At 50.4% G+C, this 24,229-nt stretch overlaps 2 protein-coding genes across 9 annotated transcripts in view; one reads left to right on the top strand and one right to left on the bottom strand.

The window, feature by feature from the left end:
• The first annotated feature begins 11,473 nt into the window (after positions 1–11,473).
• On the top strand, positions 11,474–15,045 carry Isl2 (ISL LIM homeobox 2). The gene is made up of 6 exons (XM_004872075.3): positions 11,474–11,632; positions 12,208–12,397; positions 12,487–12,749; positions 13,779–14,062; positions 14,464–14,631; positions 14,797–15,045. Exons 1-6 carry the CDS (start codon positions 11,575–11,577, stop codon positions 14,911–14,913), a joined length of 1,080 nt encoding a protein of 359 aa, XP_004872132.1. The 5' UTR covers positions 11,474–11,574; the 3' UTR covers positions 14,914–15,045.
• A 4,631-nt stretch (positions 15,046–19,676) lies between these two features.
• Scaper (S-phase cyclin A associated protein in the ER) overlaps positions 19,677–24,229 on the bottom strand; it is a 375,238-nt gene continuing 370,685 nt past the window's right edge. For 7 of the 8 annotated variants that reach the window (XM_004872072.3, XM_087210281.1, XM_087210282.1 and 4 more), the window contains 2 exons: positions 23,235–23,286; positions 19,677–20,070 (listed from right to left, as the gene is read on the bottom strand). In XM_004872072.3, the coding sequence (XP_004872129.1) occupies positions 19,967–20,070; positions 23,235–23,286 (156 nt within the window). In that variant the 3' untranslated portion in view covers positions 19,677–19,966. The remainder of the gene's footprint in view (positions 20,071–23,234; positions 23,287–24,229) is intronic. The other variant, XM_021250119.2, reaches the window with a different exon arrangement.

Raw genomic sequence — 24,229 nt, 5'->3', positions numbered from 1 at the left:
TATTATTATTACCAGATGTTGAAATCCCAAATGATAACAGAGTGACAGGCTTAAGGGTAAGCTTATTTGAGCAAGAGGAAAGCGATGAGTTTTGTTGTCTGTGAGATAGCAGGTGCCACCCTGGGTCCGTATCCCGTTTCTCTGTGTTTAGCTGAGGCATTTCTCACACACAACTTAATCACAGGGATCCTCTGACTCTTCCTTGGTAAAAGGAGAGGCTGATGCCTTCGTCACAGGGTTTGGGTGAGGAAGGTGTGGGATTATATGTTTTGTTAGTTTCCTAAATGCTGTGTAACAAATGACTCCCCAAAGGTAGCAGCTTGAAACATTTATTATCTTACCCTGTTTTTTTGAGGGTCAGGAGTCATGGAGCAGCTTGGCAGGGTAGTTCTGGCCCAAGGTCTCTCATTAGCTAGAATTCAAAGTAGTGGCCAGGGCTATGATCTGAGGGGCGGGGGGAGAGAGAGAGAGAGAGAGAGAGAGAGAGAGAGAGAGAGAGAGAGAGAGAGAGAGAGGGAGAGAGAGGGAGAGAGGGAGAGAGAGAGAGTATTTTATAACATCAACTTAGTAATGATATGCCATTATGATTGCTAAGTTCTCTGGTCACATTAATCAGTGTAGATGATGACCACCCAGGTGAAAATAACAGGATGCAGGGATCATTGTTGGAGGTACCCTGAAAGCTGGCTGCCACCTATGTAAAAAGCTTCCAGCGGGACACCTGGACACTATTAATTGAACAGTTTTGTTTTGTTTTTTTGATACAGGATCTCCTTACATAGTTCAGGCTGGCCTTTAACTCACTATGTAGCCCAGGCTGGCCTCAAACTCATAGCGATTCTCCTGCCTCAGCCTTCCAGGTGCTGGAATTACAGACATGCGCCACCATGCCTCATATTGAATAGCTACTTATTGAGCAGTGATTGTGTGTAGGCCTGTTCCAGGTCCAGGAATATAGGGATGGAACTTGCCCTCAAAGGTTTACATTCAGCTGGGTAGGGTGGTGCACTCCGGGAGGCTGGGGCAGGAGAGTCACAAGCTTGGACCCAGCTTGAAACATTTATTAGCAACTTAGCAACTTTGTGAGACCCTTTCTTAAAATATAAAAACAGAAAGGGCTCGGGGTGTAGTTCAGTATGAAGACCTTGGATTCAGTCCCCAGAATCACACACACACACACACACACACACACACACACACACACATCTTACATTTTTAGAAGGCAATAGGTTTCTAGAAATAGAAATTTACTCCCTATGAGAAAGATAAAAACTTCCTAAAAGGAGTTCTTGGTAATTAAAGGTACAGCCACCATCCAACTGCTTGGGAAAGTAGGGAATGCCCCCCTCTACCCCTGCCATGTGATAATTACAGGTTGGATGATTCTGCAACTTTTACTTTAGAAGCTGAGCATTTACACCAAGAATCTCAGCTGAAGTGCTGAGAGCCATTGTAATTGTGAAAAAGACGTGGTGAGTAGATTTGGTGGTGTCTACAGTTGTGCAGTGTGGTTTTGCTGATTTTCCAGATACATCTAGAGGCACAGTAGCACATATGCCTCCCAGTTCCTGAGCTCCTTACCTCTAGTGACAGCCATTAAGGGGAGACTTGTGTCCCGCAAGGTCCTTTTCCTGACTTTTTTTTTTTTGGTATTGGGGATTGAACTCTGGTCCTTGCGCTTGCACAGCAGGCAGCGAAACCACTGAGCTAAATCCCTGGCCCCCTGACATTTAATGGAATATGCATATAAACATGGGTGGATAAAATGAAAAGGCAACCTTGAGATTAAAACTTTTAGGATGTGCTTGTCTCAGTTACTTTCCTGACACTTTACGTGGGCTAAAATATTCATATTTTTGGCTCTTAGAGGAGACACGTAGGATTTGCATCTTGCTAGGCTTTATAGTGCTGACGCCAAGTTTGAGATTCATATGTGAATATCGAAGTCTTATTCCATCTTTCCAAGACACCCAAGGGTGGAAATGCACACTGGAACTCTCTGTGCTCCCAAGGAGCCCTGAGGTCTCCAAGAGAGCTACTCAGGTTCCAGCGGCCAGCAGCTTTTTGTCTGTGGCCTTTGGCCGGGCTTCGGGGCCCCAAAAGCTTTGTGGCCCAGCAGTGCATCCTGAGCCTGTGTTCTCTGCCAGCTGTGCAGGCTGCAGGGGGGTGAAACCAGCTCTGGTCTCAAGGAGTTGGTGAAAGACACGTGTCACAGAGGTGTCTCCCCCCTGACCATGCCTGTCTTGCTCAGAGCATGGAGGAATCTCCACTGGGGGAGCCCTTGAGCCTAAATCGCGCTTGGCCTGGACATCTCCATCCACAGTTTGCTACCGTGCAAGTGTGATGAGGTCTCCGGGGCGAGGGCAGTGGCCAGGCCTTCCATGGTGCCCATCGTGTGGTCTCTGCAGTCTGCTTTACCTCCTCACTGCTGAACTCCATCCCCTGGTTCCCTGAGCAGAGCCCAAGTTTTCATTATTTTGCTGCCCAGAGAGAAAACCAAAAGCGGTGTAATGAGTTTCTCACACTGCTCGATGGGAAAGCATGCTTCTTCTGAGGCTGGGCTCCTCCTTCCTGGTGGTAATGAGTTGCTTCTTGTATGAAATGATCGTGCCTGTATTGTTTAAATATTGTGCTTGGCGTCACAGTCCTATGTGGCAGCCCTTTCGTTTTTCTCTTGGTTCCTGAATTCCAAAAATCTGAGAACCACTGTCAAAAACAAAGCCAGTTCTGTCATCCCTCACTCTTGAGGCCTTTGTCAGTCAATGGGGCTCACTTTTCTTATAAAAAATATCATTTTGGAGCCGGGGATTTAGCTCAGTGGTTGCACCACCTGCCTCGCAAGCACAAGGTCCCGAGTTCGATCCCCAATACCAAAAATAAAACAAACAAACAAACAAAAAATATCATTTTGGATATTTTCACCATAAAGTTACATATAGTATAAGACAATTGGTAAATTTAAAAAACTACGAGGAAGAAAATCCAAATCCCCTATAATCCCACCTCTCAGGTAAATTTAACAGTCTGTGAAATGACCTTCTATTCCATTTTCTTTCAATTTAACAAAAATAGATATTTATTTAATAAAATTTTATGCATGCTGTTTGATAGCGCCATGGTATCCCATTACATAATCCTCTTTCTTCTCACAGTTATTAAACACTGACCTGTGCCTCTATTTACACAGATAAACCATTCAATCCTCACAACTTAAAGACCTGGGTGCTGTTGTTTTTGTTTGTAAGTGAGGCTCAGGTAGCTACGAACCATGGCCACTTCACAGGGCAGCTGGGTAGAGAGCTGGACTCCCGTCGGGGTGTCTGATGCTGGAGCCCAGCTTCTCCGACAGCAAGGTGCAGGGCTCTCCCCTTACATGGATTCACCAAGATTCACTTCACCAGTCTTCTGCTTTTGTTCATCTTTATTGCCATGTTCTTGATATCATACAAGTTTCAAAGACTGGGGGTGTAGCTGAGCAGCAGAGCACTTGCCTAGCATGTTCAAAGCCCTGGGTTCAATTTCTAGCACTGCAATCAGTCAATGAATCAACCAATCGATAGAAATAAAGTTTCAATGTACAACCACATGGTAAAGTCTTTGTATGTATTATCTACAAGAATTTCATTAGGATAATTTATAGCAGAACGGTTGCTGGGTCAAAGAACTTAGAGTTTGAAGGACTTGACAGATATAGTCAAACTGCCCTCAGAATGTTGTACTATCACTTCCTCCATTGGGCTATCAGAAGACCAGTTTTCTGTACTTTGCCAACAGTGAGAAAATTTCAGGATTTTGTTTTAGCTTTTGTTTTTTCATTCTGTCAATGCAAGAGACCAAAAATGGCAACTCACAAGGCTTTAATTTGCTCTTCTGTGATTACTAATATGGCAGACACACTCTGATCCTCACTGGATCATGCTTTTGTCTGATACCCTCCTCTTGAATGTCTGTGACTTGTTTCTAATGAGTAGAATATGGCAAAAATGAAAGGATTTTGCAGATTAATAAATGTCCTTAATCAGTTGACTTTGAGTTAATCAAAAAAGAGATTTTCCTAGGTGGGCCTTATATAATCAGGTGAGTTCTTTTAATTTACTCCTTGAAGTTAGAGAAGCAGTGGAGGAGGAGAAGAGGAAGGAGACAAGGAAGGGGAAGAGGAGAGAAAGAAGAGGAGAAGGAAGAAGAGGAGGTAGAGGTGGCAGCTCAGGGAGATCATAAAATGAAGCTGCAGAGAAACAGATTCAGCCTCCAGACTGAAGGGATGTGGAACCCTTCCTTTATGAAGCCTTTATATGAAAATGAACATAGTTGGCACCTGGACCTCAGTGGGTGACACCCTGAGCAGAGAATGAAGTGGAGCCTGGCTTAGCGTTCTGATTTATGGAAACTGAGACAATACAGTGGACCTTTGACCTATGAATTCCATTGGTTCCCAAGGGCTGATTGGTTGTAACTCAATACAGCTGAGATCTGGATATTTACCTGGGTACATGCTATAAATAACAAGAGGTAGATGAGTCTTCCATTAACTTAGTTAACTCAAATTGTTCATATGTCAGGCAGGTTGTAACTTGAGGGTCCACTATAAATGTGTGTTGTTTTAAGACACTGAATTTGTGGTAATTTTTTATGTGGCAAAACCCACCAGCAATACTACAGTGTTCCATGTGTTATTGATCAGATTCTTTTTCCTTTCTATCTCATTTTTCTGTTAGCATTCATCATTTTCATATTGACATTTGCATCTTCAGGCATTGAGGTTTTTAAAGAGTATCAATCCCTTTGTGTGTCACAAACAAAAAGCATCCACTGCATTTTCCTGTGGTCCAATTCATGTCTTTCCATCCAGAGTCTCCTTCCTGCTGAACTTGGAAAGCCCATCCTTATCTTACAGGGAGAGTCACATATATTTTTACCTAGCAGCTTTGTAGTTTTAACATTACTTTGAATCTTTAACTCATGCAGAAGACTTTGGCAAATGATATGGCTCAGAGAAGTAAAACTTGAGTTGTCTTCAAATTCATTGATAATCCCTACCACTCTGGGGAGTGGCTCAGTGGTCAAACACACCCTTCATTCTCTTCTTTTATAAACTTTACTCACTATTGTCTTACATTCCTTTTAACATTGTCTTTAAAATTATTTTGTCGATTCCCATTGGCAGTTGAATTACAAGTGTGCCACGTTGATTTATATTTATAGATTTATATATTTCTAGATTACTAGGCGAAGAAATGGCCTGAACTCCTGCCAGAACACGTTTGTGGCATGCATTTTTCTATTTTTTTTGGTACGGGGGCTCGAACTCAGGATGTTGTGCTTGCAAGGCATGCACCAGAACCACTGAACTAAATCCCCGGCCCTGTGCCATGCATTTCATACATTTATTTGTCTTCTATAACATGGTCCCAGTCAAAGCGGTTTTCTTTTTATATACCTAATACATTTCTTTCTTTTCTTTTTTTTTTTTTTTTTTGGTACCAGGGATTGAACTCTACCTTGTTCTTGGGAGGCATGCAAGATGCCACTGAGCTGAATCCCAGGCCACGGGCCAGGACCAATCTTTACACTTCAGTAGCCCCCTCTGCCAAACCTTATGCAACCCTTCTACTCTGTAAAGTTCGGTCGGTCTTTACTGATGAACCTACAAGCCATTAATCTCCTCCTCTGCCTTCGCTCTTTGCAAGCTCCGGACACCAGCCTGAAGCTGAATGAGACTCCCACAGCAACAAGAGGAGCATGATTATTTTGTTCTGAAGGTCTTTACAAGTGTAAGGCATGTCTCAAGCAGCTATAAATAATTTATATTGTCCATAACTCATCTGATCAAAACAGACCTCATTGCAGTGTGGTGGCAAAATCTGGTACAAGCTGCTCTGCTGCCGCCTCCAAACCAATTACCCACTCAGAGCCGATGAGAATCTGACTGGGTTCCCTGCAGCAGAGTGAAGTCCCTTCCGCAATCACATTAATCACAATCTGTCCCTGATTAGACACTGGATAATCCCGTTGGACAAGGGGTGACAACCTAGATTCTATTATCTCTTCTAATATCTATTTTTGGAATTTACTGGTAACTCAAACCTCCAGGAGATGTTTTTTAGTGAAAGAGGATCCACTGTAGGTTCTTTTGAGAAAATGCTGCTGGCTTTGGCTAGAGCTACACATTCATTGTCATTTAATATTTCTTATTTTGTTGCAAGGTGATGAATAGACAAATGGGACAAGAAACTGCGGTCTTTGTTATGAGAAACACACATAGTTAGCTTCTTACGAAAGTGTGTTGGAAAGAATAAAAGACTTCCTTAAAATCTTTACAAGGATAAGAACTTTATGAAGAGATGTTCTCGTTAGTTTGAGACCATAGGATGAATTGTTTTGTTTGTTTTAGCAAAGGCAAGAAAGCACCCATGAATGGTAAAGGGGTTCTCACTGGCCCCCAATGTCTGCAAAACCTAAGCCTACACGCAGCTGTGCAGGACGAAGGAACTTAGAACAATATTACACTTTCTCGCGGGGGTTTAGGGGGAAGGCATCAAGTCGAACTGAGCTCTGACAGCTGACAGTTCCTCCAATTTGAAAGTAGAAATCCCATTAAAGGAACATACAAGGTCTTCTTCCCAAACCTGGCCCCTTTGGTGAGAAGTTCACCTCTGCCTAACAGCTGACAGTCCTGCTTTGGTGAACTGATTCCTTTGGATCTCAGTCTCCTTCCTTTCCTCTTCTTCTTTCTCAGTTTCCCCAGCACATGGATCTCACAACAGCAGAGGTGCTTTTAGAAGAAAAATGGTTCTAAAAGGCAGCCCCAGGAGGTTCCAGGCTGCACTGAGCCAGCCCAGATTCCCCCTTTGGAAAGCTGGGGAAATGCAACTTTCCCCAGAGCCACAGGCACAGCTCCTTCCCAAGGCCCCGTCCTCTCCCAAGACCTGGTTTGGTCTGCTCTCTTTGCAGCTATCTGTATGATATCATCTCAAAGGAAACAAAGGCTCTCATTTTTTTAAAGGCTCATTTACACTCATTTGGACCTGTAATCCCAGATGCTTGGGAGGCTGAGACAGGAAGATCTCAAGTTCCAGACCAGCCTGGGCATCTTAGCAAGACTCTGTCTTAAAATAAGAAAGGACTGGGGAGGTAGCTCAGTGTCACAGCACCCTTAGGTCTAATCCCCAGTACCGGACGGGTGGATGGATACATACATGCATACAAACATGGGGCTATTTTGTCTCCTCTTTCTATAATTTCTCTAATGACACCCTGTGGTCCTTTTAACCCAACTCTCACAGCCGTTCCCTTACCACTGATTCCCCAAGGGCAAGAGTGCTACAAAGGAGGGGTTGGTTTGTTTTTCTACAGGATGACCTTGGTAACCTTGGCTTATGTCTGACCACTCAAAACAAAGTAACCAACAAAACCACTTACATCTGGATAGAATCAAGTACAAGTTTATAGCTCCTCTCCTGGTGGTGTGGCTTTGAGTGTAAGTCCTCCTCTTACTAATGGAGGTTATTACTTATTGATTTCTGCTCTGTTGAAAGACGACAGGAGGATGACGACTGTCAGACCTGCCTCAATGCCTCAGAGGCAGGGCTGGCTTCTTGGAAACTCACCCTGGGCAGTAACATGGGCCTCGGGCGTTAGGAAGGTCCCACACTTAGTTTAATGCTGCCACAGCTATCTTCAGATTCTTAATAATTTTTGAGCAGCAGGCCTCCCAATTCCATTTTGCACTGGAACTTGCAAATTCTGTGGCCGAAACTGCTCGGGCCATCGGGCATTTTACCCGGGACCCCACGCAGCTGCTCAGCTCGGGTCTGTCTGGGGCAAGTGCTCTGCAGTGTCAGTGAGGAGAGGAGGTCTCCCTGTTCTCGTTGTTCCTGTTCCATGGATACCTGCATGCACAAAGAGAGTCCGGGGTGGGGAGACTGGCAAGGTGGAAGAGAGGACAGAGGCCCTCGGCCTTGGACAAAACAGAATCGATAGAGACTCTGGCAGGAAGAGCCCCAGTCTGGGCTGGGAACCTGGCTCTCAGCTTCCTTCCTTCCATGCTGGGTCACAGGGCACCCAGCCCCAGTGCCCTTCCTGATGGTCACACTAGGGACTGATCTCTTCCCTGTTGTCCCAGCTTCCTCTGGGTTGGCTGGAGACTGTGATGTGGCTGCAGCATTGTGAGTGACCCTGAGGTGATACAGGGCAGGAGGCAGAGCACTAGTTCAAATCCTTCCTCCACCAGCCCTGAGCTCTGGCAAGAGAACCACTTCCAGCCAGTTTCCCCAGCTGAGAATTTTCCTAGGACCTATGGGAGGACGGACAGGAAAGTGTTGAAGTAGAGCCCCCAGCAGAGCCCAGGGCGCGGACTGGTGTGATGGGGACACTGTGGGTGGGGTCGGGCCCGTGGGTGAGTCCATGAAAATAGGAGACAGAGATCTTCAAGTGAGTGAGAAGGGGAAGGCGGGGAGCAGGGAAGGAGGCTGAGTGCGCATGTGCGCGTGTGCACAGGAACTGCCCATTCCCCTGTATACTCTAAGCAGGAAGAGTATGGTGTGGTCTGGGACTGGCTCTTCCCTGCAGTTCTTGTCTGTCAAAAGAGAGCCTGGCAAGGAGTCTCTGACGCTCTTCCAGGCTCCTGATTCTGGAGTTCTAGAAGGAAAGAAGGGGAAAGGGAAGGACGGAGGACTGACTAATGAAAGGCCACCTGGTTTGGTTCCCTCCCAGCTGAGAGGTTTCCTGCTCTTTCTCTTGGGTCTTGTTCTCCGGCAGGAGAGATCACTGCTCTGTTCTCTCTCCAGGATCTTTGTAAGCAACCTTATGTTTGGGGGAACTGTGGACAGTGAGAGGCAGTGGAGATGGGGTAGGGGTGAGGGTTGGGGAGAAGGAATCCAGCAGACTTCTCTGCTCCTTCGATCTCCCAGGAGGTCGCCAGAACCAGTGCTCCATTCAGGAAACAAGGCAGAGCTGAGGATCTCAAGCTGCAGCTTCCAGTAAGGACTCAAGAGGAGAGGAGGCACCAAGGACTCCTGTGTGCTTCCACCTGGGGTGTCCCCAGAGGGGACGCTGGGAGCCACCAGGAGGCAGAGAACCAGGGCAGGCCCAAAGGCACCCTGGGACTTCAAGGCAGGGATGCTCCTCTCCTACCCTAATGGTTGACCGTGGCTGCGAGCAGAGACCCACATGGAGGGAACTTGGAACTGGTTTTACAGAAAGCAAAGGGGGTAAGTGGTAGACCACACTGTGTGGATCTTCAGTGGAACAGTGAGAAAAGCAAGAAGGGCCTGGGTTCAGTGCCAGCTCTGACCACCCTGGCAGGTCGGTGGCAGTCACTTTTCCCCTCTTGCTGTTCCCTCAAGACTGAATGCGTCTGACACTGCCCACCACAGCCTGTGGGAGGAAAGACCTGGGGCCTGAAGTAGAACAAATGTTAGTTCTGGACCTGACTCCCTGGGATCCCAAGAGAAGCCACCCTCTCCATGATCTCTGTACCATCCCACAGGTCTGGATTTTCTGGCCAGGAAGGAGCTTTGGGGGCAAAAGAGGCTTAAAAGTTACACTTCTGCCTGGAGCTGGCCACAGAGCACCTCAGTTCCTGATTCCCTCGCTCCTAGTGGGTGAGCAGGACCTGAGGTATGGTGGGAGCCAGGCCTGGCCCAGGGTCACCAGAGCGGGCAGAAGCCCAGCCAAGCCAACAGCACCCACACTTCCTGCAGGAGGGCACAGCACGTGTCCCCCGAGTCCAGAGCTGCACCCACATGCACAGGACACCCAAAGCACAGTGCAGTGCATCCCACAGTCCAGCAAACACAACTGGATCCACGCTGGGCTGGCACAGCACGCAGGGAAGGAACAGCCACAGCGATAAGGATCCAGGGTTACAGGCATTGGGCAGTTACTCACTCAGTGCCTGGTATTATCCAAAGCCTTGTTCTGGAATAGTTTATTGGATTCTTACGAAGTAGAAACAGCTATGAGGAGACTGAGGGAAGAACTCCAAGGAGATGCCCCTAGGTTACACCAGCGGTCTGGCGCTGGTACTGGCAGGGATGCCCTTCACTTACATTCGTTCAAGCGCAGCACTCTCCCTGCCCCTGACGCCCTCGGACTGGGGCCAGAGAAAAAAGGTAGAGGCTCCAGAGGTGACGGCTGTGGCCAAGGCCACGGGGTCGTACGTCAGTTCCACCCGACCCGCTCCAGGGAGCTCAGGGCGGCGCCGGACGCTCGGTGCCTGTGGACCTAGGCAGGAGCACACTTCGTCCTCCTCTGCCTTTCAGTGGGAAACAGCTGCACCCAGCGGGGTAGATGTGGTTTGTAACCGGTGGGTGGGCTTTGAACCCTTCCAAACAAAACCCACAGCGGGTTTTTTGTTTGTTTGTTTTTGTACCGGGGATCGAACTCAGGTCCCTGCGCTAGCAAGGCAGGCGCGGTGCCACTAAGCTAAATTCCCGGGTCCCAGAGCGGGTTTTTTGGTGTTAATTTTTGGTTTATGGGGTTTTTTTGGGTACCGGAGATCGAACTTGGGACCTTCGGCTTTCGAGACAGGCGGCGGAATCACAGAGCTAAATCCCCGGCCCTCAGAGAGGGTTTTAAAAAAAATTTTTTGGGGGAAGGAAAACACGCCAGGCCTCATTTCTAAAGTCCGAGAAGCCACTGCGCAGACTGTAAATCACCCCGCGACCACGTTCGTTTCTGGGGATCCGCGCTGCGCTTGTTTGTGAAAATGAAACAGCAGATTTGTGAAAACCGTTTATTCTGGATGGGGACCCACTCTGGATCCCAGCAATGCTCTGGAAGGAGCTGTGGGGTAGGGTGGGGAGTCAGTGCAAATTAAAAACGAAGACAGCACAGGACGAAGACGGAGGAGGAGGAGGAGGGGGGGGCAGGAGGGGGAGGAGGAGGAGGAAGAAGAGAAAGTGCAGCGGAGAGAGGAGCCTCAGCCCTGGGAGTGCAGGGCTTGTCCCTTAGGAGCTGGCTCTGCGTCCCGGGCCACCTACCTCCAGCTCCAGGCTTCCTAGGGCGGGGCGGCTGGGCACCCTGGACAGAGTCCATCCAGACCGGGTGGTCAACCCTACCTTCCTCTAGATTGGGTTCTGAGGACAAAAGCGCAGGGCAGGAGAAGGGTGCCCATCTGGACCAAGAGGGCCGTGTCCAGCGGATCCCCTTCTCCGCGCTCGCGTCTCGCGAGGGGATTTTTATTTTTGAAACGGGAGATTTAAAGCAGAGCGCGAGGCGCCCACCCATCCTCCATCCTCGCCCTAGGTAGCCTAGGACGCCTAGCGCGGGGACAGGCTTGCCAAGGGTCCTTGTAGATTTCGGGGGCGGGGCCGTGCTCCATTGTTCACGTCCAGCCAATCAGAGCTCCGCCATCTCGGGCCAGCCAATTCTGCTGCACTCTGGCCTCTCCCACCCCGCCCATCCGGGGGGGGTCCCCCACCCCCGGCCCCGGCGGGGGGGGGCGTGCGTGCTGACGTCACGCGCGTGCGGGCCGGTGCGGAGTCGCCTCCGGGAGGGCCGGGAGTCAGTGCGCGGGAGCCTAGCAGCGCGACCCTAGTCCTCGGCCCTTCCAAGGCGTTTGCCTCGCTCTGCATGGTGGATCTGCTTCTCCAGTGTCCTTTCCCGGGTGCTATGGGGGACCCCTCCAAGAGTAAGTCCCCTGTGTGCGGGGCGGGTGCGTGATACGCTGCATTCTGAATGCAGAAGAGTGATCGGCGGCGGATCCCACAAGTGGCTTCCGTCGGGCACCGGGGAGGAAACCCACGAACGCGCCTCTTCGCAGGCTGCTGCGCCCTGGGATCCAGATTTACGTTGGATGGGGCTTGGGTTCTGCTTCTGTCTTGCGCGGAGGCGATTGGGTATAGTTCAGAGTGCGGGTTTTGTTTGCTGGTGTTTTGGTTTGAAAGGCTGAGAGATTTCTCTGGTGTGGTCTGGGATGTTTAGATCGCGGGTTTCCGCGATGATGCGCGGGGCTGTCGTCCTCTTCAGCCCCCGCGTCCGGTTCGTGTGGTCGCAAACACAGCGGCCCCGCGCTGAGCCCCGCGCTTTGGAGACGAGGCCTTCACAGATCCCAGATTGGGGTTTTCGTTCCGGACATCCCGGGTCCATGGAAAGCTCGCCTTTCCCTTTGGTCGCGATGCTGAGCAAGGGAGGAGAATCGCAAGCGACCGGGCTGGGCCGTGGGACCAGGGCCGGGCCTGACCCGGCGCTGTGCACTCCTCGCAGAGAAGCCCGGGACGGCTATGTGCGTGGGCTGCGGGAGTCAGATCCACGACCAGTTCATCCTGCGGGTGTCGCCGGACCTCGAGTGGCACGCTGCCTGCCTCAAGTGCGCTGAGTGCAGCCAGTACCTGGATGAGACGTGCACGTGCTTCGTGCGAGACGGGAAGACCTACTGCAAGCGGGACTACGCGCGGTGAGCCGGGCGGGTGGAGGGAGGTCCTTGCTGCAGCAGCGCCACGGGGGCGGGGACCAGGACGCTCACCCGCGCCTGCCCGTCCACAGGCTCTTCGGCATCAAGTGCGCCAAGTGCCAGGTGGGCTTCAGCAGCAGCGACCTGGTGATGCGCGCGCGCGACAGCGTGTTCCATGTGGAGTGCTTCCGTTGCGCCGTGTGCAGCCGCCAGCTGCTGCCCGGGGACGAGTTCTCGCTGCGGGAGCACGAGCTACTGTGTCGGGCCGACCACGGGCTCCTACTCGAACGCGCGGCGGCCGGCAGCCCGCGCAGCCCCGGCCCGATCCCCGGAGCGCGCGCCCTTCACCTGCCAGGTGAGCCGGGCTGGGCTGAGCTCGAAGGCAGGGTGCGTAGGTCCAGCGCCGGCACCCTGCCTTCCATGCGGATGCAGAAGCTGCCAGTCGATTCCTGCGGTGACTCGCGTGTGCGGGGCGACGCCAGGGTGCAGGGGCTGGGGGGGGGTGGGACTGGGGGCCGTAGCAACAGATGGATGAGGAGGAGTCTTGAATGCAGCCTGTCCTGGGGTCCTTTCGGGTCAGAAACGCAGCTCTCACCCGGGGAGCCCTGAGGCCATCGCCGCCCCGTGTTCGGGGTCAGGTCGGGTTTGGATCCCGCACCCAAGCTCGCCCTCCCCAGGGCGCGGCGTCTGCTTAGGAGTCGCCCAGAGATCGTAGAGTGGAGCCAGGTAGGCAGAACACAAGGACAGGACCTCGGGCCAGGTGGCCGCGCAGATTCGTAGGCCTAGTTGAGCCGCTCTGGGTCCTCCCTGAGGATCGAGGAAATCTGGCTGAACAGGCTGCTCATAGAAATTATTCAGACCCTGAAACGCCCACGGGAGACAGAGATCGACACTGTGCAGACCAGGGCCCGGCTGGAGCTGGGCACCGAGCGCACCCGACCTCAGCTCCTGAAGGCCCCTGTGCTGTTGACTGAAGACAGTGAAAGCCCCAAGAGAAGAGACCCAGCCCAGCCGGCCGGAAAGAGCCTATGTGGGCTTGGGAGCGGCCTGTCCGGGAACGCGGGAGCCGAGCGAGGGCAGAGGCCTTGCAGGCTCCGGGCCGGGACGAGGCCTCCATTCCTGGTCGCGCAGGCCGTGATCCCCCCAGAGTCCGGCCGCCTCCTGCCTTGTCCTCGGAAACCCCGAATTTTTCCGGGGGCTTTGAGGGCCAGGAGAGCGCGCCTGGGTCCGGCGGAGGAGGAGTCAAGACGGGGAGCGGGGAGGGGACGGAAACGCAGGCTCTGAAACGCGAAAGAAAGGGAACGAATAAAGGGGAACGAAGCTGGGCGCAGGGTCCCGGGCTCACTGGCCCCGCTGCTCCCTCCCCGGCTCTCCCTACCCGCAGATCCAGCGCCCGGCCGGCAGCCCGCGTTGCGCCCGCACGTGCACAAGCAGGCAGAGAAGACGACGCGTGTGCGGACCGTGCTGAACGAGAAGCAGCTGCACACGCTGCGGACCTGCTACGCCGCCAACCCGCGGCCCGATGCGCTCATGAAGGAGCAGCTGGTGGAGATGACCGGGCTGAGCCCGCGCGTCATCCGCGTCTGGTTCCAGAACAAGCGCTGCAAGGACAAGAAGAAGTCGATCCTGATGAAGCAGCTGCAGCAGCAGCAGCACAGCGACAAGACGGTAAGGGCGGCCCGGGCATCCGCACCCTTACCGGGGGAGGTCGGGCTCTGCACTCCCAGAGTGAGGTCCGGGCCTAGCGAGCAAGGCTTCCCCGGGCCCCTGGTGCCCTAACAACGCGGCGAAAGTGGCGACCCGGGCTCGGGATCCCAGGTGGCCGGGCCGCTTGGCATGGCTGGAGTTGGCCTGTGTCTCCTTGCGCGTGATTCAATGCCAATGCTTGGCCCCGCGCTCCGTGCGGGTCTCACCACCCTTCTTCGGGCCGTGCCCCTGCAGGTTTGGGGACCCTGGCCGGGCAGGGGGCCCTTTCGCGTGCGCCTCCCCAAGCACAGTCCAGGTCGCGCCCAGGGCTGGGGTCCCGGCCTCCAGGAGCAGAAAAGGCGTCACTAAGCCTTCTCCCGCAGAGCCTCCAGGGCCTGACCGGGACGCCACTGGTAGCCGGCAGCCCCATCCGCCACGACAGCGCCGTGCAGGGCAGCGCCGTGGAGGTGCAGACCTTCCAGCCTCCCTGGAAGGCGCTCAGCGAGTTCGCGCTGCAGAGCGACCTGGACCAGCCCGCCTTCCAGCAGCTGGTGAGGATCTGGGTGGGAACTCGGCCTCTTCCAGGCCCAGGGAGGAGGAAGGGGCTCGCGGTGGGGGAGGGGCTGGGTCCCAGGGTGAACGCGCCGGGACCCAGCCGTGGGGAACGGGACCTCGGCTCTGCGTCCTCACTGCCCCCCACGTCTCCTACCTCTCAGGTCTCCTTCTCCGAGTCCGGGTCCTTGGGCAACTCCTCCGGCAGCGACGTGACCTCCCTGTCCTCGCAGCTCCCGGACACCCCCAACAGTATGGTGCCGAGCCCCGTGGAGACGTGAGCGGACCCCCACCGGACCTCGCATGCTCCCCGCATGAGACCCAGCTCAGGCCGCGCCAGCTCGAGTCCTCGCCTTCGTCCGTCATTATTGAGAGCGGACCGAGGGGAAAACCCCGCGGTAAAGCCTGCAAAGCGCCAGGACATAGCCCGCCCACAGCGAGACAGAGATCCCGCTCCTAGGACTTTTATTTTTTCCAAAACCAGAACATGGGACCCACCAGGGTTAGCGCTGCCCCTCTCTCCCGGTGCTCCGCGAGGCCCCGCCCACACGCGGACAGCTTGCCGATTCTGCACTGGAGGAACGGACACACGGCCCACGCGCATGATTGCTGGAAAAGCAGGACTGGACTTTCCTTACACGCGTGTTAAATTATCGGTCGACGGAGGACGGAGTATGAGCCTTTGCCGAACAAACAAACGTAAGTTATTGTTATTTATTGTGAGAACAGCCAGTTCATAGTGGACGAATATTTTGATCTTAATAAAAAATGATAACCTGATGCCAGGCTGCTCCTGTGTGCTGTTGGCGCAGTAAACGGCTGGACAAATGCGGCTCAAGGGTTTGATTTGCTGCAACGAAATTCAGTCTCTGTGGGGTGGGTCTGGGCCTCCAGGTGCTTTGCGCCCCACGTGCTTGCAGGCGCCTTAGGGGGCGGGCCTGGCGGGGCTTAGGCGCCGCGCGGGGGGCGGGCTCAAAGGGGATTGGTCGCCGGTAGGGAGAGGCCGCTGGGGGCGGGGCCGTGCGGTTCAGAGCCCCGGGCCCCTAGCTGGAGGAAGCCCCCAGCACTCCCTGCCTGAGTGTTCTGGCGTCGGGCGGAGGAGGCCCGAGGTGTGACGATCGCGCTTTGGCGGGAAAGCCATAGCACGCGCGTGGCGGCAGCGCGATGGACTCCGGTCTGTGGTCAGGCTTGCGAGGCCCCGCTCTGTGTCCTGGTCCCTGCGCTGTGCTTCGTCACTAATCCCCACCGCCCACCCCCAGTCTAGACGGCGGGCAGCAGCGCCTTATCTCCCGGCATCACCTGCAGGAGACACTGGCCGGCCGCCGGGGAGGAGCGCCACAGAGCCAGCCTGGCGTGTCCTCCGTTTATTTTCTTTCCAGACCCGGAGCGGAGGGGGCAGGGATGGCCCCTGGATACCCGTGTCCAGGTCACTCGGTGTGACATTTCAAACCCTGCGACTTGTTTTCTTGAAAACTGGCTTTAGTGATCGCAGGAAATAACCAGGAGATACCGAATCTCTAGCAGGCCTCGGGCAAGCACAAAAAAACAGGAGGCTCAGGTTTTACCCTTTGCAAATATTTAACCCTTTGAAACCGGGGTCAGTCCTTTCCCAAAACCAGTCCTGGCAGGCGCACGGAGTTGCCAGCCTGGCCACTGCCCCTCAGGAGTCCTTGGCATTGTCTTTCCATTTCCTTGCCCCTGGAGCTAAACGACCCACAGAGCATCCTTCTTTGTTCAGGGTTTGTTTTAAAAGAGGGCACCGCCCAGACGGAGTAGGGGGCTAGTTGTCACCCTAGCTCAGGTGGAGGCGATAAGGAAAAACGTGTTCATCTCTGGGTGCAGGAATGGGCGCCTTCTGTCAGAGCCATGGCTGCTCGGACGGCGGGAGCCACCGGGGTCCCAGGCTCAGCTTTTGGCAGCATTGGGTCACACACCGGCCTGTAGCCTGGCTCCAAATAGGATGGAAGACTTGCTGGCAGTTATTGAAAGCCGGTGGGAAGAGCTGGGAACTGAGTCACCTTTATATTTACTTCCTGAAAGTCAAGGTGATGCTAGCGTAACTATTAAAAGGAACAGTCCCTTCCTTCAGGACTTAGGAAATCTTGCTGCAAACTTAAAAAGATAAGGGAAGAGATACGCTGGGTTAATGAGGACCAGCTTTACCTCTCAAGTGCCCAGAAACGGTTTTAATAACCAGGACTGGGTTCTTTGAGGCTTCGTTCCCTTAACTTAGACCATTTTCTCTGAAACAGACATAGAGATTTCTCCTTTTACCTTTTGGGTGGCTACTGGATAGGGGACTGAACTTCCAATTAAGTTTACTTTTTGAAAATTTTTGATTTATCTATGTTGAGGTTTCTCTTATTGAAAGGAAACAAGCTGGTTCTTGAATAATTTCATTAATCGTTGTTAATTACTTCTGCATTTTTGCTTTTGATGAGCTGCAGTATTTTAAAGCTATGAATAGAAACATCTACCTAATTACAATGATTGTTTCCCTCATCTCCCCTAGATCAAAAACCTAATTCCTCTTTTCAATATTTCCTGTGTCTTGTCTGTGTTATTGTAGCAAACATTCCAGGCTGTTTCTCCTATTAAGAAGCCTTTACCTTCCATCTATGTTACTATATCAAACACCTCAGCCACCCAAGGGCAGGCATCGTTTTCTATGTGGGTTTCCAAGGAAAGGGTTTAATTCTGAAGCCTGATCACTGTGGTCCCTGGTGAGGTGTCAGATCTATGGTTGGTTAGTTACATTAATAAATATCAGTTTTACTGCTTCCCAGGTCATCTTTAAACATCTTCCATAATACAGTAGGGATTTCCCTGTAAATTAAATTACCTGTAACAGTTACAAGTGTTGTATTTTCCGCTAACTGAACTTTTAACATGAGATACCCAGTTGGGTAGTAAAAACTCAATTCAAGAAAAGGGGGGACGGTCCAAATGAATTATTTAGCTAGATTCACTTCAGAATAAGATGTTTTCTCAGCAGACTTATCTAATAACTTGGATAGCTCTATTAAATTGAGTCAGAAAAGGGATTCCCAGAGATGGAAAAGTTTATGGCTATTATACCATACAATTTAATACACCCAAAAAGACTGCCTAATTCTGGGAAAGTCAGAGTCCTTGTGGCAGTATTCCCAATGAACTTTAATATTTAATGGGTATGAAACAAAAATCAGCCTTTTGGTTTTGAATATGGAATAACTTAAAGCTCAGTTTTTTTCAGAGCTGCAAAGACTAGGTTTAAACGAGACATTGACTAAGACTTTTCTAGAAAATTTGTGATTTTGCCACCGCTTTCTAAGGGAGGACTCAACCAGCACACATTTAGTTAGCTGTGTTTTCCCATGTGCGCATTCACTGAAGAGAGCAAGAGAATTAGCTGAGTGCAGCCTGGTGGAGAGAGAAAACAATAGATGAAAACTATTTGCAGAGAAGTTCCCAATGGAGTTGTGATAAAAGCAGGAAATTCAGAGTTTATTAAGCTGATTCAGGGAAGATTAGAGGCTTTTAAACATGGGTCTGATTGATGTAAAAGTAAACTTTCTTGAAAATACTGAGATTCACCACTGCCCGATTACCGCCTAGCACCTTGCTGCTGGAGCCTGCACGGAGGATGCAGATAAACAGAGGCGGACTGGGAGCAAGAGAGGGCGCGGGGTGCCCTTGGGACCCTTGCAGGCATGGCGAGAGCGGCTAGGTCGACCGCGCGCGTGGGGCCCGCGACCCTGGGGGCGGAGGTCGGGGAGGAAGGGGGCGGGAGGCAGGGGCTCCCCAGGGGAGCGAGCGCGGGCCTCGAGGAGTGGTTTCCTCCCGATTATCCGATTACCGGAGCCCGGGAGAAAGTGGTGCTGGAGGGGCAATGGTGAGGCCGGGACCTGAGGCCCTGGGCCGCGGAGTCAAGGCTAGAGAACCAGGAGGCCCGGAACCAGGGTGACGGTCAGGGCCTCAGCCGGTTCCCCGTTTCCCGCCCAAGTCCGGGTCCCGGTCCCACCGCACCCGCTCGCCTCGCCTGCGGTCGCCTGTCGCCTGCCTCAGTGCGGTCCCCATGGACGGACCGGGGATCAGGCTGGACTGGGTCGAACCTTCCGTAGCGGTTCCTCGGCTTTTGGGCTCGAGGCGCAGCGGCTCGGTGGTTTGTGCCCGGCGAACTTCCGACTAGATAAGGAGAGGGTCCCCCACCCCTCTGGGGAGGCAGCGCAGGGACCCCCGTGAATATCTCGACTCAGCTCGAGCTACGGAGCCCGCGCCGGGAGCTGCGCCCGGCCTCCTCCCGCCTCAACCTCCGCACCGTGGCCGGGCGACTCTGGGCCGAGTCGCGGATGAGGTCCCATCCGTGCACACGGGGAGGCCTTCGCCTTTCCCTTTGTTTTTATTTTCCTTTTTTAATCGGACCCCTTTCCTCCGGGTCGGAGACGCAGTGCACAGCACTCACAGCCGCGCCGCGATTCCCTGGCCCAGGTGAGTCAGCTCCGCAGAGCGGCGGGCCTCCTGCACCTCCCAGCTCCCGCGTTCTCGAGCTTAATAGTTTTTCAGATCAGTCCTTCCAGACCGGGTCTGCTTGCCTGGTAATGTTAGATGCTAATCCGACAGAAATTATTACTGATGTCAGTGACCGGTTTAGCCCCCGACCTGGGCTTAGGTGGAGCAGATGTGCAAAGGCCCGACCCAAGCAAGACAATAATTTAAAACTTGTTAGCCGCGGGGACTGCTGTTCTACCTGGCTTTGCTTCTCACAGTGATCTGAAGAAGTCCTCTGGGGTGACCGACGACTCCATTACTCCTCTATTCTGAGAGCGCTTCCACCCTGCGCGCGGGTGGGGGGCTCCGGGGCTTGGAGGGGGTTACTGCCCCAAGGCAGGGCCAGCGGCACATCTCGAAGCCACAATACAGTGCTGCAAACAGCTTGACTCCAAATCCCGGAAAAATCTCAGCGGGCCAACGTTTAATCTTTAATTAAGATGTGCCAGGAGCTGGAATGAACACTTCCCTTTCGAATTTGTATCACCTTATCAGAAAAAGTCAACACGGAAACTAGAATAAGTAATTTTATTACAAGAACAAAACAGACGTGCTAATTTTATTTCTAATTTTGCCCGTTATATATTGCCATAAGGTAGAAGTTAACAAACTCCAAAATACTGTTCATAAGTGAAATAAATTCAACTTGCAAAATTATGAAGGACACTGAAGTATCTACAGTCATTATAAATAGTGCAAAGTATATAGCATATCAACACTGGGGATATAAACAAGGCCAGAGGGTGTCATAAGGAACAGTGAAAATATTAACATGGGTACTCAAATTCAGAGCAGCTAGCACACTTAATTTTTCTCTTTTTTCAAGAAAAACTTTCTTGCTTCTTCCCAGGCCTGCTGAGGAAATCTGTTAGCCAGCTCTAGATAGTCTTGGGGACCAAGGCATCTTCCTGAGAGGAGCAGAAAGATTAAACAGTTAAAATAAAAAGACTTAAATTCTTTGATCTTTAGAAAATTATTTTCATATCTAAGAGTACCAGTTGGAGACATACTTCTAACAGATTATCCATTTTATGTAAATGAGGTGATTGACCTCTCAATACTGAATTATTGAAAGTATAAAACATAGAATATGTACTTTAACTACAACCCAGTTTGTGCTTCTCCCACATTCAGATACCAGTTCATATGTAAAACACAATGGAAACCACTGGTTGAGGAACTATCCAGGGAAAGTGTCTGGTGTGAGGATGACTGTGGCTGGAGATGGTGCCTAGGGCCTCGGGCTGAGCTGGGCCTGAGGGGCCATGCAGCCACACCCAGCTCTCAAATAGTCTGCTTAATGAAAAACGTGTTTAGCTTAAGTATAATGGAAAGTGCAGTGTTCCTCAGGGCAGAGGGACTGGCGAGGAGTCCTTGGCAGCTGAGCCGCCCTCCAGTTGAGTTCACCTGGGCGCAGCTCAGGACGTCTGGAGATGTAGTGGGGCCTCCTCTAAGCAAAAAGGGACAGATGTCAAGGTGCCCGCTGACTGGCTGTTAGGCATCTTTTCTTTAATCGAGTAAAGACAACATGAGCCCTCACTGATGGCTCTCTTGGAGCAAAGCAGAGGCTGCTGCCGGTTTGGACAGCGGAGAAGGCAGCCAGAGGAGAGGAGGGTGGAGCCACCCAATAGCCCCGTGCACAGGGGCAGCTCCCAGACTGCTCCTTCCACACGGGCAGAACACAGTGACTCCTCTTTTTTTGGGCAGGAGAAAGTGTAAGAAGAAAAAAATGTCTGTAAGTCTTACTGGCAAAAATAAACACAAAAACCCCAGAAAATCCCAATTGCTGTACAATTAAAAAGAAATACGTTAGAAGACTTTTAAAAGTATTTTCATATGTTTGAAATGTAAAAAAATTGTATGGTAATAAATAACAACTCATGCCGCTGTCTCCAAGAGCTGGGAAGGAGAGGCTGTGGCTGAGCCTGAGCCTGGCAGAGCTGGGCTGGCGTGTGAATCCAGGCCTAGGCCAATGGCACTGGCTGGGGCGTTGGCTTGAATGTCTGAAAAGCTACACAGCTTTCTGTTTACTTTTCTGAGTATCTAAGTCAATAAAACATGGCATTTCTTGTGACATTGTAACTTAGCTTCATTTCTTGCTACATAGTTTCAAATACCTACCCACCAGGCAGCATAGCCCTAGGAAGCTCCAAGAGGGGGCTTCTCAGTGGGAGTGGGCCTTGAATGCCACTTTAAACACCATCAAGCTAATGAGGAATTAGGGAACATCTGGAGCAGGGTATTAATCAGAGATGCTGCTGCAAGAGCCAAAGAAAAAACTATACTTTTCAACCTTAGTCTGAGGTCAGAATATTTAAAAATTAAAAGTTTGAGATTATAAATTTCTATTTCAGATCAGAGGAAATGCCTCCGCTGGAACACAAGGGGGAAAAGTTTGCAAACCCCACCCCCATACTGAGGACTGGACCCAGGGCCTCTGTACTGAGCTACACCCCTGGCCCTTTACATTTAAAAAAATTTTATTTTATTAGTACATATTTGTAGTACATGAAGTTTACATTCATCTTTGGGAGAAGGTGCATGCACATAACATAGATTCTTTTTTAATCTCCTTCCCTTCCCAACCACTTCCCTCCTTCTGTCTTTAAACCCCCCTTTCCCCTTTCCATTCTTATTATTCTTCTTAGTCATGTTTATGACACAGAATGCTCACACTCATTGTGGGTGTTTGGTATCTGTACTTGGTATCTGTATATGACACATCTTAAATCTCCCTCAGTCTCCTGGACCCTTTCCCATTTTCAGAAGTTCTATCTCCTTGTTTCCCTTTATCCATCCTTTATTTTGCCTTTTGTTTGTACTTTACCTTACTCAAATGAGAAATATCATTCTTTAAGCTTATGTGTCTGATTTCACTCAACATTATATTTTCCAGGTACATCCACTTTTCTACAAATGTCTCACATTTATCCTTCTTTATAGCCAAATAGTACTCCACTGTGCATAAATACCACATTTCTTTATTCATTTGTCTGCTGATGGACATACAGGCTGCTTCCAAGCTTTAGCTATTATGAATTGTGCTGCTATAAACATTGTTATAGATGTATCACTGTATTATGATGTCTTTAGTGCTTTGGGGAAGATACCTAGAAGGGGAATATCTGGGTCAAATGGAATTTCTAATTTTAGTTTTCTGAGGAATCTCCGTACTGATTTCCATAGTGATTGTACTACCTTATACTTCCACCAACAATGCAGCAAGTTCCTTTCACTGCAGCCTTGCCAGCATTTGTTACTCTTTGACTTCTGGTGTAAGATGAAATCTTAGTGTTGTTTAAACTTGCATTTCTCTGATAGCCAGACATCGAATATATTTTCATGTTTGCTGCCCATTTGTTCTTCTGTGAAATGTCTGTTCTTTCACTTGCCCATTTCTTGATTGGGCCTTTTCTTTTGAGTGACTTAAGTTTTTTGTGTTCTTTATATATTCTCAATGAATTTTAAAAAATATTTGGAGACAGAGTCACTAAATTGCCCTGGCTGGGTTCAAACTTTCAGTCCTCTTGCCTCAGACTACTAGAATGCTGGGATTACAAGTCTGTGCCACCATGCCTGGTTAAAAAAATTATTTTCAATAAAAAGTTCAAATATTTCAATTTGGGGAGAAAATTTGGGCTACTATTATTATTATTATTATTTTTTGGTACCAGGGACCGAACTCGGGTCCTTGCGCTTGCGCAGCAGGTGGCGAAACCACTGAGCTCGGCCCAAGGGCTACTATTATTAAAAATTTTAATCTGAACATGGACAGGGAACTAAACCTTTTTTTCAACATTGTTATGAGTGCCACAGGCCAATGTCCACGACCTGCCACCCTCTGCACTCCAGAGCGGCTCCTAGTGATTACGCCTCTGCTCTGACCTTATGAGGCCGGAGCAGAGAGGGTCTGTGCTTTTCTTCACTGCCACAGACTTCTCTGTACATTCAGATGCTTTGTGCTTCAGGACAAAAATGAAAGAAACATGAATTTCTCTAACGCTTCCCAAAGGGGGGGTACAAACGTGGATTTGGCTATGACAGACACGGAGTCTGCTTTTTGGAGACCTACCTCTGGGCTGGTGTGGCTGGGGCTCTGCCTGGTTTGGCGTCTGTGTGAAGTCCTGTGTGGGAAGAGAGGTGTTTTATGGCATCTCTGAACAGAGCGCTCCGCTGAAGGGGTAGTAAATCCCCGGATCCACACAACCACTGTGCATGAGTAATCTGGAGCCCAGGTATGAAAGCTGAAGGCAGTGGTGTTACAAAGCTTGGGTTCTCATGTATTTCATAAAGCAAACAGCGATGATTTAAGTCTTGCTAAATACACCAGAGCCAGTTGCTTTGTACTCTGGAAACTAAAACTTTATTTTGTATCTAATAAAACCAAAGCTGAAGCCAAATTTATTATTTTAAACTAACAAGACTTTTAAGATTTTGAAAAAGTACAAATATAACAGCCTATAATAAAGATTATAGGTTTTCTGCTGCTAAATCTTAAAGACTGATAGTTTTACTTTTAGATGGAAAGTAAAAAATGTAGTATACAATATATAAATCTTCAGAAATCTATGCCAAACCATCAGGTCCTATTTTAGTATCATTTTCTACTGAATATTAGTAATTTAATACATGGAGACCTTCAAGAACCATTTTATAAAGTAAAATCCAATGTGTATTCCCTTGACAATTATTTATAGGAAAAAACCTTGATTTAACATCACTATTCTAACATGCTATCCCAAGTAGACAATGTCAGAAATTTCTGTAGGATTTACATATGAATTTTTTTGGAATGGAGGAAGGGAGATTTAGAAGTACTTTGGCTCATTAGCAGATAAAATCAGGAAGTGCATTTGACCTCTAGATTGTGGTATTATCTGCATTTTTATAAGTCGTTTTCTGAGTACCTGAAGACAGAAGGAGCCATGCTGGTTTGGATACGAGCTGATCTCTCTCCGCTCAGCACCACTGCCCTGGTTTGGTCTCCTCTGCCCACGCCATGCGAGCTGTGCCACCCCTGCCTTGCTGCTCACCCTCAGGGCTCACTGCCTCTGATGTGCTATTGCT

Source organism: Heterocephalus glaber, unplaced genomic scaffold, assembly GCF_053883595.1.
Source record: "Heterocephalus glaber isolate CG9 unplaced genomic scaffold, H.glaber_assembly_v1.0 deba00001140, whole genome shotgun sequence".
In the NCBI taxonomy this organism is placed as follows: domain Eukaryota; kingdom Metazoa; phylum Chordata; class Mammalia; order Rodentia; family Bathyergidae; genus Heterocephalus; species Heterocephalus glaber.
Note: the sequence above shows the minus strand (reverse complement) of the source record. Positions and strands in the feature narration are given on the sequence as shown.

Excerpts from the sequence above, each read along its gene's own strand:
- Isl2 (XM_004872075.3), top strand. The coding sequence starts at position 11,575 with ATGGTGGATCTGCTTCTCCAGTGTCCTTTCCCGGGTGCTATGGGGGAC. Across the intron at positions 12,750-13,778 it reads GCGCGCCCTTCACCTGCCAG|ATCCAGCGCCCGGCCGGCAG; the intron begins GTGAGCCGGGCT and ends CCCTACCCGCAG. Across the intron at positions 14,063-14,463 it reads AGCAGCACAGCGACAAGACG|AGCCTCCAGGGCCTGACCGG; the intron begins GTAAGGGCGGCC and ends CTTCTCCCGCAG.